A 16,441-nucleotide genomic window follows, 5' to 3' on the forward strand; every position below is an offset into this window, starting at 1 on the left:
AGCAGAATTTGAACCCAGGCAGCCTAACTCTAGAGCCAGGGTTCTTAAATACTAGGTAATCCTGTCTCAGAGAGAATACAAACACCAAGGACCATGTAAGCTTGAAGCTGCTAAGGCCACCTGCTGCCAAGTGAGAGAAGCCATGCCAAAAATGAAGCCCATGTAGGGAAAGGAAAGCTGAAGGGAAAGGGGGAGAGACAGAGAGACAGGGAAAGAGACAGAGACAATATGAGAGATGTATGAGATATTACTGATTATTTAATATGAATCTCTGGAGGATATAAAGTGAGAAACTAAACTACCTTTGGTCTTCGTAGTTATACAGGTGAATAGTCTTGTCATTTGTAGGTATGGGTTCTTAACTGGGGGTCCAACCGTAACTGTACACAAAGTTCTTGGTGTATAAACAGAACTATAAAACAGTGTATATGCATGTCTCTGGGGAGAATCTCAAAGGAGGCCTTGATTCTACCTAACTACCATGTTTACGGCATCTTAGCCACATCTCCTCTGCAAAATCAGGTGGGGACATTTAGAACAAGGCTGTTGTCATGTGGTTAGCCTATGCTCACATTGGGTCTATCCCTAGAGCCACACTTAACATGGAGGAGAATAAGCTACTTCTTATCAGTTACAACTTCTAATCATCTTTTAAAATGCAAAGTGAGTTCCTGTTAAACATGCTGAATTGAAAATGCATGCTTGTAACCTAAGTGTCCATCAATGGATGATGAATAAATAGAGAAAATGTGATGTATCATATATATACAGTAGAATGCTATTCAGACATAAAAAGAAGGAAATTTGCAACAACATGGACGGAATTTGAGGGCATTAGGCTAAGTGACATAAATCAGGCAGAGATAGACAAATACCCGTATGATCTCACTTATATGTGGAATCTAAAAAAAAATCAAACTCATAGATGCTGAGTACAAATTGGTAGTTGCCAGGGGATGGGGATGGGGAAAATGGATGAAGATGGTCAAAAGGTACAAACTTCCAGTTATAAAATAAGTAAGTCCTGGGGATGTAATGTATGGTTAATAATACTATATTGTATATTTGAAAGATGCTAAGAGAGTAGATCTTAAAAGTTTTCATCACAAGAAAAAGAAAATTGTGGCTATGCGCTGTGATGGATGTTAACTAGACTTATTGTGGTGGTCATTTTGCAATATATACAAACATTGCATCATTATGTTGTATACCTGAAACTAATATAATGTTATATGTCAATTATGTCTCAATTTAAAAAAAGAAAATGCATGTTTATGTCAGCTCTTTCTCCAAATCCCACTAAAATAACAGTGTGTCAGTTCTGTTTGTTTGTCTTCAGACCATTTCTCAATCTTCCCTTGTCCTGCTCTGTTCTGTTACGCAGAGGGACAGCCCTCTGCCAGGCTGGGCCTCCCAGTCTTCCTTGGATTCAGCATATAGGAGCACTGATCGGTGACTAAAGGGTAGAGAGAAGAGAGAAACTAGAGGATTTCCCCTCTCCCTGTCTGCCTCAGGCAGGAAATCTGGTGGTGGCTGGGGTTCCTCTGAGACCAGCTACCACTCGACAGATCTACGGCAGTTCTGGCTTTCACCAGGTAGTCCTGGTGCCTGGGCTTAGGTAACACCACCACCTCTTCTCTCCCTCGAGCCAGGTGTAACAGAATCGGTAATTTAAAGAGTGCAAAAAAAATGATGAAAGAAAAATTCCTGTGAAGAAAGAATCTGGAAGTACACTTTTAGAATCTATTTTCTTTTCTTCCACAGAGAAAAGGATTAGGTACAAATAGAACCCCAAAAGACTAGACTGATTGATTTTGCCATACTCCAGCACATGAGATGTTGTGGGAAATAAGCCATTTCCATGCTCAGATTAATTCATTGGCCCATTCTTCAAGGAAAATATCCGAGAAGAGGCTAAAACAGCCCACAGAAAACTGAAGCAAGTGAGGTTTGGCCTGGTGTATCCCATGCCCCACTTTGACAATGCCTGCTACAATTTAGAATCCAAGGCCCTTGGATGTCATTAAGGAAAGTAACCTGCTAAAATCACTAATGCTACAGCACTAATGCTACATGGTTTCATGAATTATCCTTTATGGTTTACAGTTTTTCTTATTTAGAAACGTGGTCATCTCCAGTACTATAATAGTGAAGATTTCGGCAATAATTTAGTCTGTCCTGTCCTCTCGCTACCACCTGTGTGTTAGTGCCCAGTGACAAATGCTACCAATCTTGCATATTCTACTTCTGATTCAGCCAACTGCAAAAGTTTGGGGCTTTCAGTTTATTCTATGATTGTGAGTCTTTATTCAACACAGTTTTTATTGTTATACAGGTCAAATACCATCCACCATCCAGTTCCCTTCTCCTTCAGGGTCCCTGGAAGGATTGTACTTTTCCCTCTCCCTTGAAGTTAGGTAAGGGTGTGTGACTAATGCTAATCAATGAATGCCCTTTTCATAAAAATATCTATATAACAAAGAAGACATAAAGCCCCAGTAACCTGGCACATCCATTTCAAGAAATATCTGATTCATATCCAGTACCATGAAATGATATCGTTTTTGAAATTCATTGTGATGAGATTCCTATTAACTCATCAGATCGTGAGCTCTCTGAGGGCAGAGATAACCTAGAACCCACAAGCACTAGGTGCTCAATACATGTTGCTAAATGAATGAATGAAGGATTGAGGGAATGAATGAGTAACCGTAATGTCAATATGGTCTTGTTTAAATCATTCTTATTTCTCCTTGCTCATTTGAAAACTGCACTAATTTAGGAAATTACCATTAAATGAAAAAGACAATTTATTCCTCAGAGAGATTAACAATAATCTGGCTTTTCAAAGAAGGTTAATATGGAAACTAAGAAGGAAAGGCCAGTGAGTTTTGCTTTCTGTTTCTGAACTCTCTATAAAAGATGCTCCAGGAAGTACACCCACCTTACATTTGAATATAACTTTGGATTTCCTTCTTTCTCTGTTCGGGTTTGGCGACTTGAGGCTGCTATGGACTGAATGTTTGCGGCCCCCCAAATTCATATATTGAAGCCCTAACCCCCAATATGATGGCCTTTGGTGGCGGTGGGGTGATTAGGTTTAGATGAGGTCATGAGGGTAGAGCCCCATGACGGGATTAGTGTTCTTTATAAGAAGAAAGAGAGACAACAGAGCTTCCTCTCTCCATCACCACATGAGGATACAGCAAGAAGGTGACTGTCTACAAGTCAGGAAGAGGGCTCTCAACAAGAACCAAGTTGACTGGCACCTTGATCTTGGACTTCCCAGCCTCCAGAACTGTAATAAATGTCTGTTGCTTAAGCCACCCAGTCTATGAAATTTTGTTATAGCTTCCCAAGCTAAGAAAGAAGCCAAATTCTCATCTTCTCTATCTCTATCAGAAATGTAATATTATTTGCATGTCACAGACACCTTCCCTTGCTTTCAGCAACCAGCCTAACTAAGATTCTGTTGCCTCTGTAGGTAAAGTAAGCAACATGTCCCTTCAACGACCAGCCTGACTCATCAAGTATTTCCTAATTGTGGCAGTAAGGGTTTGTTTTGACCATCACTGTTGCGTGGCACTTTTTGCTGTTCAGCTCCAGCCTAGGTATGCTGTTGGGTATTACACAATGCAAATAAATGGAAACTTTCACTATACTTTCAGAGCTTTTAATATGAAAAAATAGAGTTCAGTAATTTAGCCATGGATTTAACTTTTAAAAAACTGCTCTAGATCATATTAAAACCCACAAGATGTTTTCTTCTCTTGGTAAACAGATTGAATACATTGCCCTGATTTTAAGGCATTTAAGAGCGAAGGCATTTTCCAGGAAATATGGCACTTTGTATTGGCAAACAGTTGTAGGAATAAATTCTTTAAGCACCATTTAAGAAGTTTACTTGAAATTTTGGAGTTTCACATCAAAATGCTCACTATTAAATAGCAATCTGTTATATGCTATATAACATATATGTTATATGCAATGCCAAATGAAAGTCGGCTGTCATAATTCACTAGATAGAGTTTAGTTTTTACATCATTTTGATAAATTTCCCTCGCTTACCAGTTTAGTCACAAATTATACCTTATGGTTGTCAGGTGAAGGCAGTAAAATATTATATACTTTAAGAGGACCCCTATCCAGAAATGCTTTTCACTGCTTACATTTTATCTGTCAAATCGTATTTTCTTTAAGAAGTAAATATAAATGCCATTTTTGGGAGAAGCTACCGGCCTAGGACAAGTTCTAGCATTTAGTGTTCTGACAGATCTTAATCTGGATATCAGCCAAAGTCAATAAAACTTGTTCAAGCAGAACCTTACCTGGTTTTCACCACATCGAGAGGGTGCATCAGGCAAATTTCTACAAGACCTGAAAGATGATAAAGAAAAGTCCAGTAAACACTCATGTAAACACTGGTTCTTATTTCCTTGACCCTATTGGTTTCTCAAGTATGAATCTTCAAATTAAAAACTCGGGACTTTGGACATGACAGGTGATAGAAGCTAGGAGCAAAAGACTAATGAATAACATGATTTTATTTCTATGGGAGCAAGACACATGAGTGATTACTTCTTTGTAAGTGCTCTGGCACAAACGGAGATTTTAAACAGAGGAGTGATATTCACTTCTATTAATATGTTCTCCCAACAATCTAATCATCTGTCCATTAACCCTCCCACTGCTCCCAGTCACATTTATTAACATGCAAACACATAAGCAGTGATGCTCCAACCCTCTCCCCTTTGGTAGATTCACCATCTCTCATCACAGCATGGATGTACCGGTGTCACAAGCACCTCTAAGTCTGAAAGAGTCAATGCCCAACTAGAAGAAGAGCACAAATACTATCATCCAAGGAGAACAGTTTCTTTTCAGTGTTCAATTCCCTGAGCTTTTCCTTCTCTTTGGAATGTTGTCCTCCTGGGAGGATACACACACATACACTTCTTCTGAGAATCCTACTTACCTTCAGATTTCAATTTGGGCAACTATTTTCCCAGAAATCCTGGGGCAGAGACTGTTAGTTGTCCCCTAGTATTCATCCCCTTTTCTTCCTGGTTGCTCAGAATAAATACTATATTTCCCAGCCTTCCTTGCTGCTAGGTCACATGTGACCAAGTTCTGGCCAATGGGAGGTAAGTGCAAGTGGTTTGAGCAATTTCTAGGAAGTCTTTTAAAGTTAAGGAGGCTGCTCTTCTCTTTCCTTTTCCTACTTCCTTCTGGTGGAATGCTGATCTAGGGCAGGAGAAGCCATTTTGCACAATGAAGTGATTTTGGGCACAGAGGTCACACGTAGCACAGCAACAAGACAGAAGTAGTCCGTGACATCATGGAGTTCTGGTCTACCTCCAGACATTCACGTTGAAGAAAATTTTCATTTCCTTTAAACTACTGCTATTTGGGTTTTCTGCCATTCGTACCTGAACCTAATTCTGATACAAGTACCCTTTGATGTGCTCCCACAGTACCCTGGACTTGTGTTATTACATTGCACTGTAACTGTTTTCTTGTCTAAAAGCTCCACAAGGACAGAGATTCCACCTGCCTTATTCACCTTTATATCCCCATCACTTTGCACAATAGTTGGCAGTCAGCTCAATAAAAATTTGTGGAATAAATAAATTAATGCTGCTTAGGGTTACTGCACATGCCACTATGTCAGCTAATTCTCTAGATGAACTGAACTGGCAGCAATTTATTCTATATTTATTCATTAGTTTGAACATAACCCAAATAAGCAAGCAAGGATGGAGAAATACTGACAAATATGATATGAAATAAAGCACAGGAAGTACTTGAATGTAGAATTGCAATGTTGTTGATCACATATCCAGATGTTCAGCAGCTATGTAAATGTGAGAAAGTGACCAATGATTCAACACCTAATAGACTGACAAATGATTCTTGAGAAGGGTGTGCATGCAGGGTATTGTGCTCAGTGCTGGGACATAGCCTGATGCAGCATCAAGAGTGCCTGAAAGAATGAAGAATTTCAAAAGTGGGCACAGAAGTGACACACTGAGAACAACCTTACATGTAAAGGGAAAACAATGAACAGAGAACAGCAATATGCATAAAACTAAGTTTTAGGCCCAGTGATTTAGTGTTGCTATTTACAGTGTGAAATGTTGCTATTTATGTTCTGTTCCAATTCTAGTCTTGCATAACAGTTTACTTTTATTGTCAAATTGTCAACTGTCTTCAAGGAACTATGCCATGGTTCTCATAAAATGAATGACAGAAAATACAAATATTTACAATTTTTAAGTAAAATTTTAATTCAGCTGTGGCCTGGGTGTGCTTTATATTTGAGATTATTCATCCTAGGACACAAGGCTGATTTCTGTAAGGTAAAGACCTTGCAAAAAAATTTTGAGAGAGAGAGAGAGAGAGAGAGAATATATCTATTTCACCAGGAAGCATTTTCTACAATTTTTACCTACTTTGCCTATAACCACTGGTGGAGGACTCAAGGGTATCCTTAAAGCTGGGAATAGAAAGTCACAATAAAGGCATCACACTTCACAGAATGGGTGGTGGATGGGATGGTTGTTTTTTTACTTTGGAGATTTAGAATGCTTACAACGTAAAGCAGAAGACCCTTTTTTTCCAAACTAAGCCACAGAAAAGAGACAATGGAAGGTACAGGACCACATTGATGGACTGACCAAGGGACACCCCACCCCTGCTAACTCCTAACAGAATCCTCAAGTACAGAGACCTAGAATGCTGTTGTCATTCCTGTGCCTTCCTTCCTGGTCCACCTCTGCCTTCACCTATGAACAGTGCTGCAATGTCTTCAGTAACCTTTTTAGCAATAAAATGGGGGAATGCAGAAGACAAACTAGGTGCCCAAAGGTAGACTTGAATATAGATTATTAAAGGACAATGTCAAGTGATCCTTCAGTTCAGGTCTTTTTTTTTTTTTTTTTGCTATACGCGGGCCTCTCACCACTGTGGCCTCACCCGTTGCGGAGCACAGGCTCCGGACACACAAGCCCAGTGGCCATGACTCACGGGCCCAGCCGCTCCGCGGCATGTGGGATCTTCCCGGACCGGGGCACGAACCCGTGTCCCCTGCATCGGCAGGCGGACTCTCAACCACCGCGCCACCAGGGAAGCCCCCAATTCAGGTCTTAATTTTGATTTTAACTATACACAATGCTATTATACATTATCTGTTTTAAGATAAATTACTTGAGAACAGCGTTTTCTAAATTTACTCTGACTTCTTATCACTGAGTCAATTCACATTTCCTCTCTCTACAATTCCATGACATATACCAGTTATATTACATTTTACATTACCAATATTATATTACAATTCCATTACATATATCAAGGATAGCATTTATCACACCATACTATGGCCAATAATATAGAGAAATATATAACTGTCTCTCCACACCATTCCCCCCATCCCCATACTGGCAAATGCAATATTCATCTCCAGACACTGTAGTCTATGTGAATGGCATCTCCTGCACTTGTGAAAATGTGTAGTCAAATACAAACCATGAGTTCTTAGAGACGAGGGAGTATTTAACTTTATCGGCCCACTGAGTAAATAACGCTAAATACATGAAATTCACTCAGGAAGGTCTCTATCTACACTCACTCCCTTGGTGATCTCATTCCAACCCATGGTTTTAATTACCACCTATATGCCAACAACTTGCCAATTTACATTTCCAGTCCAGACTTCCCTTTCAAAGTCTAGACAAATATCTGATTGCCTATTTGACATCTCTGCTTGGATATCTAACAGCCATCTCAAAATTCACATGTTTGGGGCTTCCCTGGTGGTGCAGTGGTTGAGAGTCCGCCTGCCGATGCAGGGGACATGGGTTCGTGCCCCAGTCCAGGAAGATCCCACATGCCGGGGAACAGCTGGGCCCGTGAGCCATGGCCACTGAGCCTGCACGTCTGGAGCCTGTGCCCCACAACGGGAGAGGCCACAACAGTGAGAGGCCTGCGTAACGCCAAAAAAAAAAAAAAATCCACATGTTCAAAATGGGACTCCTGAGTGCCTTAACCAACACCCCTACTCAAAAAACAAAAATAAACAAATGGGACCTAATGAAACTTCAAAGCTTTTGCACAGCAAAGGAAACCATAAACAAGACCAAAAGACAACTCTCAGAATGGGAGAAAATATTTGCAAATGAAGCAACTGACAAAGGATTAAGCTCCAAAATTTACAAGCAGCTCATGCAACTCAATAACAAAAAAACAAACAACCCAATCCAAAAATGGGCAGAAGACCTAAATAGACATTTCTCCAAAGAAGATATACAGACTGCCAACAAACACATGAAAGAATGCTCAACATCATTAATCATTAGAGAAATGCAATTCAAAACTACAATGAGATATCATCTCTCACACCAGTCAGAATGGCCATCATCAAAAAATCTAGAAACAATAAATGTTGGAGAGGGTGTGGAGAAAAGGGAACACTCTTGCACTGCTGGTGGGAATGTGAATTGGTACAGCCACTATGAAGAACAGTATGGAGGTTCCTTAAAAAACTACAAATAGGGCTTCCCTGGTGGCGCAGTGGTTGGGAGTCCACCTGCCGGTGCAGGGGACACGGGATCGTGCCCGGGTCCGGGCCCGTGAGCCATGGCCGCTGAGCCTGCGCATCCGGGGCCTGTGCTCTGCAACGGGAGAGGCCACAACAGTGAGAGGCCCGTGTACCGCAAAATAAATAAATAAATAAATAAAACTACAAATAGAACTACCATATGACCCAGCAATCCCACTACTGGGCATACCTTGAGAAAACCATAATTCAAAAAGAGTCATGTACCAAAATGTTCATTGCAGCTCTATTTACAATAGCCAGGTGATGGAAACAACCTAAGTGTCCATCATTGGATGAATGGATGAAGAAGATATGGCACATATATACAATGGAATATTACTCAGCCATAAAAAGAAATGAAATTGAGCTATTTGTAATGAGGTGGATAGACCTAGAGTCTGTCATACAGAGTGAAGTAAGTCAGAAAGAGAAAGACAAATACTGTATGCTAACACACATATATGGAATTTAAGAAGAAAAAATATCATGAAGAACCTAGCGGTAAGACAGGAATAAAGACACAGACCTATTAGAGAATGGACTTGAGGATATGGGGAGGGGGAAGGGTAGGCTGTGACGGAGCGAGAGAGAGGCATGGACACATACACACTACCAAACATAAGGTAGATAGCTAGTGGGAAGCAGTCGCATAGCACAGGGAGATCAGCTCGGTGCTTTGTGACCGCCTGGAGGGGTGGGATAGGGAGGGTGCAAACAAAAAAATCCAAAACAAAGGCCAACCTGTTCAACCTTAGAGTCAACCTAGACTCCTTTCTCTCAAAATCCTCTTCCAATCTATTGGCTCTACTTCAAAATATAACCAGACTTCTACCATCTCTGACTTCCTTTACTGCCTGTGCCTTCGCCCCCTTTCTGGTTAAGTCATGGTCACCGTTTCTCAGCTGATTAACTGCAGCACCTCAGTAACACGTCTCCCGTCATACACCTTTGACTCCTTCCATCTATTCTCACCCAACAACTCAAGTGATCCTGTTTAAGATGTAAGTTATTTCATGTCATTCCTCTGGTCAGTAATGACTCCCCATCTCACTCAGAGAAAAGCCATACATAATCCGGGCCTGCATTACTTCTCTCACCAATTAACTTTCTTACTATTCTCCCCCTCACTGATTCTACTCTGGCCACAGTGGCCTCTGCTGTCTCCCAAACATGCCAGGACTATCTCAGCTTTTGGCCTTAGTGCTAGCCATTTCCTCTGTCTGGAATGCCCCTGCCCCAGATTCTACTTGGCCAACTTCCTTCACATGGTCAACGAGTAATCTGACCAGTCTAACACAGAGGTCCGGTCCTCCCCACCCCAGCACCAAAAAAAATCCTCATGCTGCTCTGCTTTTTCCTTTTTCCATGGTACTTATCAACTTCTAACATACTACATTGTTTACTTCTTTTCTATGTTTATTGTTTCCTGTCTCTCCCAGTAGAATATAAGCTTCACCAGGGCAGAGATCTTTGTCTGTATTGTCCACTGATATGCACTAAGTACCCAGAATATTCCTGACACCTAATAGTTGCTCAATAAATATTTGTTGAAAAAAGAAATGGAATGATATAAAATAATGAACCTGACACAATAATGGGATTCCTTTACAGTGGTACGTATAAGATGAAGTTTTAAGAATTTAGTGTACACAAAGAGAATTCACCCAGTCATTCAAGGAATCCATGATAATGTCTAATACAGGGAGTAAGTCTACTGAAATGTTATGAGTTCGTTTGTAGAAAGAATGGATTATTCCAAAGATAATTTCATTAAGTAACATTTTACGAATCAGAGAACATCTTAACATCTCCGTGAAGACACAAAGGAATAGCAGTGCAGACAGAGAATTGAGGCATTCAAGCATCCCCAAGATATCAGTTACAAGTAAGACCTATGTTTTCCTTTTATCAAACCAAAAATTTTTGCATTGTACTATAGCCCCTTCCTTGGCATTTTCAAATTAAACCTAAGACTTCTCATTTGTTCTCTGAAATTCACACTATCCTATTACCTTAACTGATTTCGTGTGACGTGTTTAACTCTTTATGACTCTTTACAATATAAAAGAATCTTTTTAGTTTTTAAAGAGAACCACAGAGGGAATAAATGGTTTCAAACTGTGTAAATCTGAAATTCAAAAATAGAACAGCTACAGACAGAACTGATATTTTTTCATCTACTCTACTAGTCAAGCAAATCATTACAACATCCTATTTGATAGCCTGCCCAGAAAATGTGGTAGCCCTACTGAATTACAAGCAATGTGAGACTCATAAATGGAAATCAAATATATTATACTTTCCCCTAATAATAGTTAAAGTGCACTACCTTTGCGGCACAGCAAATTAATATTATGCACACTGAATTGGCTAAATAGGCAATGTGATTTGGCAGGCTTGAAAGATGTTGTTAAATGTTATGCTTTTGGGCAAGCCACAGCCTTCCTTGAAAATTCTGAAGCAAATATTTTCATGGAAGTTTACTGTTAGCATGTATTTTTGTAAAGAAACTAACCCTAAGCCATGGCCGCTAGCATGAATCTAAAGGGAGTGCAGTAATTTTCCTGGTGCATACTTCTTGCTCTCATAGAGTTTATTATCTCATTGATTTAAGAATTTAGGAAAATACATTTCAGTTATAAACATATGCATACATTATGGTCCAGAAATCATGGTAGATAGAGCATGTACAAGGGAGGAAGAAAAGTTTAGGCAGAGTTTTAAAATCAGTGAGTTTTTAAAATCATACTTTGAATGCAGAAACAGAAAGTTTGAAAATTATTAAACTGATGAAAATCTCACTTGTAAGCAAAGTTTGCATATATTTTTTAAACTCAATTTCAGCTCAGTGTAATACACACACACATATTTTTTTTTTGGCCGTGCCATGTGGCATGCAGGATCTTAACTCCCTGACCAGGGATCGAACCCGTGCCCCCTGCATTGGGAGCACAGAATCTTAACCACTGGACTGCCAGGTAAGTCCCAATGTAATGTATTTTAAAATTGTTGTTTGCTATTTTAATTCAATGGAAGTTATCCTTTTAGTTTCCTTTTTTGTTATTAAACTTTATATTAGACCCCAAGTAAGCTCCAAGTGCACTTAGGTAAATGGTCCGATTTTCAGATATGTTGGTCTTTTATGGAAAGTTAACTGCTGTATATGGACCTTAACACAATCAGTAATGCAATGAGAAACACCAGGGGAAAAATAAGCTGTGGATTAGGTTGGCAGGTGGTAAAATACCTTTAGAAATGTATAAAATGCTTTAAAGAGAAGGAAATGTGAAGAGAAAGAGACTTATCACTTGTTTTACAGATTATATGTGTGTATAATATATATATATTCACAAAAAGTTTGCATTGCATTTTGTTTATCTTGAGTGAAAAAAATGTTCAAGCTGACCAGCATTTCAGCATTGGAAGTTTATCAAAATGCAGAAGGGCAGCTGAAGAAGGGATTAGGAATCTATGGTATATGTGCCAAGTACCAGGACCTCTCTTTCCAATTCAACAGAAGACTTGCCCAGTTCTGGGGACCTGTCTATCAACCAGAAAGGAAAAGACATTTGCTCTGCCTCAGGATTTTTTTTTTTTTAATTGAAATATATTTGACATATAACATTATGTAAACTTAAGGTGTCAACATGATTTAATACATTTATGTATTGTAATGATCTCCACTGTAGCAATAATTAGCACTTCTATCACATCACATAATTATCTGTTCTTTTTAGTGGTTGGAATAATTAAATTCCAGTCTCTTCAAAAGTTTGATAACTTTTCACAGGATTGGTCATCCTTTCTTCTTTTTTTGAATTGCCTGGAAAGAAGGATCCCTCTATTTGTCTCAAGACTCAGGAACAGAACCCAGTCCCTCCCTGCCCACCTCTCCAGCCCTGCGCAGAAGCTGGCTCTCACAGGCCAGACACTATGCTTCTCTTCCCAATGATGCATTCAGCAGCATCATGTTCGTAGCTTGAAATTGGCCACGCTGGGAGTATTTACACTAAGGAAAATGGCAAAGGCTACAAATCAGAGATTTTGTTTATTTGTTTGTTTTCCAGACAGCCAAATTAAACATTTACCAGCACAACGCTGCCCAAATCTAACCACAAATTCTGTTGCCTATTCTATTAGGTTCAAATAATTTTAAAAGTATAGTACATGGAGAGTTTTAAATTTCCAGTAGTTCTTTAACTCTGCTTGTCGCAAATTTCCAAAGGTGCTGTAAGTTAATCTTTAGCTTATATTCTCTGTTTACGACAATTTAACAATAAGAATTATGATCCTGGGCTTTTCTGGTGCTGCAGTGGTTGAGAGTCTGCCTGCCGATGCAGGGGACACGGGTTCGTGCCCCGGTCCGGGAAGATCCCATATGCCGCAGAGCGGCTGGGCCCGTGAGCCATGGCCGCTGAGCCTGCACATCCGGAGCCTGTGCTCTGCAACAGGAGAGGCCACAACAGTGAGAGGCCCGCATACCACAAAAAAAAAAAAAAAAAAAAAAAAAAAAGAATTATGATCCTACCCCAGAATTTTAAAGAGATCCTTAGGAACTGATACCCAAGAAAACCAACCTACCCACCAAACTACCGACCACACCTATGATTTGCTATACTGTTGTGCAGATGCTTCTATTCTCTAGACCACATAGAGATTTGGTAATGAGCGCAACAGTCTTCCACTTCTCAGGAAAACAGCTTCTTGCCCCTGCCCTCCTCCAAGAGCGTGAGCACCTTAAAAGAGAGGAGAGGAAATGTGGCTACGAAGCCAGCTTCGCCTTAGTCACCAGACGGAAGTCCAGAAACAGGAAGAAGGCCTTGGGCAAATAACACAGCATCGTGCTAAATGAAGAATTCAGGTTTTTAGGTCACAAGTAGCCAGTTCTTCCTTAGAAAATAAAGTCACTAGTACCAATTACCATCAAAGAAAAAGAAGGATGGAATTATAATGTTTTTCTCCCTATTCTAAATAGTACTACTTCTTGCAATCATATTGTTCATCTTGAAAGAGTTAAAAATTTAGAACTTTTAAAATATTTGCCACCATTGCCTTAATTAATATATAGCCAAGTTTTCTGCACTTAATCACACTGCTTTACTACTTGCCTTTAGGTGATAGCTCTTAATTTTTTATTTGCCATGACCTAGAGCCATAGTTACACAAATTCTTATTTTTGAACTGTTATTCCACACCAGCCTCCGTACCATGCTCCCAGGAAATCCAGCTTACCGAGTCAAGTATTCTAGGTAAATCCCAATACACCATATGCTTTATCAAGGTCTGGCTTATGGGGAAAAAAAAGAAGAAAGCTGATTCATTTTCAGCCATACAGTTTAATCACGAAGAATTACTACTAAGTATGGATTAAGCTAATCTTTATTTCCACATGAAAAGCTTGCAAAAATGAAACTGCACTTCAAGTAAAATAAGTACCTGCTGAAAAACAATATTTGGATACTAAAGTGTGAGACATTACATAAACACAACGGCAGGTAGATTTCATAACACAAATATTTATGTGTAATAGCATTGAATATATTACTACTCACGGAAACATTATCTAAATATTAATCAATGTTTGATTTCAGTTAATATTCTTAAATTACTAACTCACTAGAAACAATATTTGACTCCATGGCTTCCATCCCAACGAGCACCGTGGTATGTGTCTTTGCTACTGTATAACATTAAATATACTTAATTTCAGTTTTCTAGGTGTTGAACAAGTACATGTCCAGAAGGGTTTTCATTCACCAAATTCTTTTGAGTGCCTACTGTGTACCTAGTTATTCCAGCATATTTCTAGATGTTGGTTCTCTTCTGCTTGCTTCTGTTTTCCATTTTCTCAGAAAGCAAGGTCATCAATTGAGAGTGATGATGATGAAGAGGGTGTTACAGAGAGCAGAGAGAAAGTATGAAACAGCTGTCAGTAGGAGTGAGGGAGGCAATGGATCAGGGAAACGCAGTATGATTAGTAGGTGCACTGAGAGTCCACTTGAGGCCAGCAGTCATGAATATAGCATCATTTTCTGTAGCCACATTCAGCTGTGTGCGTGCATGCAGAGTAGGCAGGATAATATTTAACCAGGATGAGGTTTTGCCAAATGAATGTGAAGAAGTGACAGAAGGCAACGAAAAGAATGTGTGCCAGAAAGTGATTATAATGGTTGACTACGGAAGCTAGGAAGGAGGGAAGTGAGGACAAATGGGCATGAGGACATGGTGGTAAGAGCAGAGGCTTGCTGGTCCTGTTGGAGACAAGATACTAGAGGAGAGAGCTGGAAAGCTAAGAGGTGGAGGTAACATTGAGATGACTATTAAGTTCCATTTTTATTAATACATAGTAATTAAAGCTTGTTTTTTTTTCTCTTTATCTCCAGTATCTAGCACAAGGTATGGTACATCATCTATATACTGAATGAAAGTGTTGAATGAACAAAATGTTGATCCTATTATTGAGTAATACCAGGTATGTGAAGAACAAACACACTGATGGACATTCACCATTCCCTGAACTAGATTCAGCAGATATTCTCTTTGTTTTGTTTTGATCTTCAAGGTTTCTTTAAGTTTATGGTTTGACAAATATTTAACTAAGATCCTTATAATGACCAGAATGTGTACACCTTAAGCAGTTAATATGCTTAATAGCCAATGTACATCATACAGAAATGTAGAAAATTTGAAACATCAACTAAAATAATTATACAAATAAACATAGGCCTCTAAAGATGGGTCAAGAACCCAAACAAAACTACTTTAAGAGATTTTTTTTTTTTTTTTGCGGTACGTGGGCTGCTCACTGTTGTGGCCTCTCCCGCTGCAGAGCACAGACTCCGGACGGCGCAGGCTCAGCGGCCATGGCTCACGGGCCCAGCCGCTCCGCAGCATGTGGGATTTTCCCGGACTGGGGCACGAACCCGTGTCCCCTGCAACAGCAGACGGACTCTCAACAACTGCGCCACCAGGGAAGCCCACTTTAAGAGATTTTGAATCTACAGGATTAAGTCCTCAAAAGTAAAAGGACGGGGACGAGGGGAACATGGGGGAAGAGTAAGACGCGGAGATCACCTTCCTCCCCACAGATACAACAGAAATACATCTACACGTGGAACAACTCCTACAGAACACCTACCGAACGCTGGCAGAAGACCTCAGACCTCCCAAGAGGCAAGAAGCTCCCCACGTACCTGGAGGGGATTAAGAGCGCTGCTTAAAGGAGCTCCAGAGACGGCTGCGAGCCGCGGCTAAAAGCGCGGACCCCAGAGACGGGCACGAGACGCTAAGGCAGCTGCTGCCGCCACCAAGAAGCCTGTGTGCGAGCACAGGTTACTATCCACACCCTCCTTCCGGGGAGCATGTCCAGCCCGCCACTGCCACGGTCCCAGAATACAGGGACAACTTCCCCGGGAGAACGCACGGCGCGCCTCAGGCTGGTGTAACGTCACGTCGGCCTCTGCCTCCGCAGGCCCGCCCCGCACTCCGTGCCCCTCCCCCCCCACCCCCGCCCCCGCCCCCGCCCCGGCCTGAGTGAGCCAGAGCCCCCGAGTCAGGTGCTCCTTTAACCCCATCCTGTCTGAGCGAAGAACAGACGCCCTCTGGCGACCTACACGCAGAGGCGGGGCCAAATCCAAAGCTGAGCCCCTGGGAGCTGTGAGAACAGAGAAGAGAAAGGGAAATCTCTCCCAGCAGCCGCAGGAGCAGCGGATTAAAGCTCCACAATCAACTTGATGTACCCTGCAGCTGTGGAATACATGAATAGGAAACGAATCATCCCAAATTGAGGAAGTGAACTTTGAGAGCAAGATTTATGACTTTTTCCCCTTTTCCTCTTTTTGTGAG

The 16,441-nt window shown here is 40.6% G+C and overlaps 1 protein-coding gene across 1 annotated transcript in view; it reads right to left on the reverse strand.

Moving 5' to 3' along the window:
- The window catches only part of SLC25A21 (solute carrier family 25 member 21), a 529,502-nt gene that overhangs the window by 208,035 nt on the left and 305,026 nt on the right, over positions 1-16,441 (reverse strand). The window contains exon 3 of the mRNA XM_060293607.1: positions 4,329-4,377. Coding sequence (XP_060149590.1) covers positions 4,329-4,377 — 49 coding nt within the window. The remainder of the gene's footprint in view (positions 1-4,328; positions 4,378-16,441) is intronic.

This window comes from Globicephala melas, chromosome 2 (genome assembly GCF_963455315.2).
Source record: "Globicephala melas chromosome 2, mGloMel1.2, whole genome shotgun sequence".
Classification (NCBI taxonomy): domain Eukaryota; kingdom Metazoa; phylum Chordata; class Mammalia; order Artiodactyla; family Delphinidae; genus Globicephala; species Globicephala melas.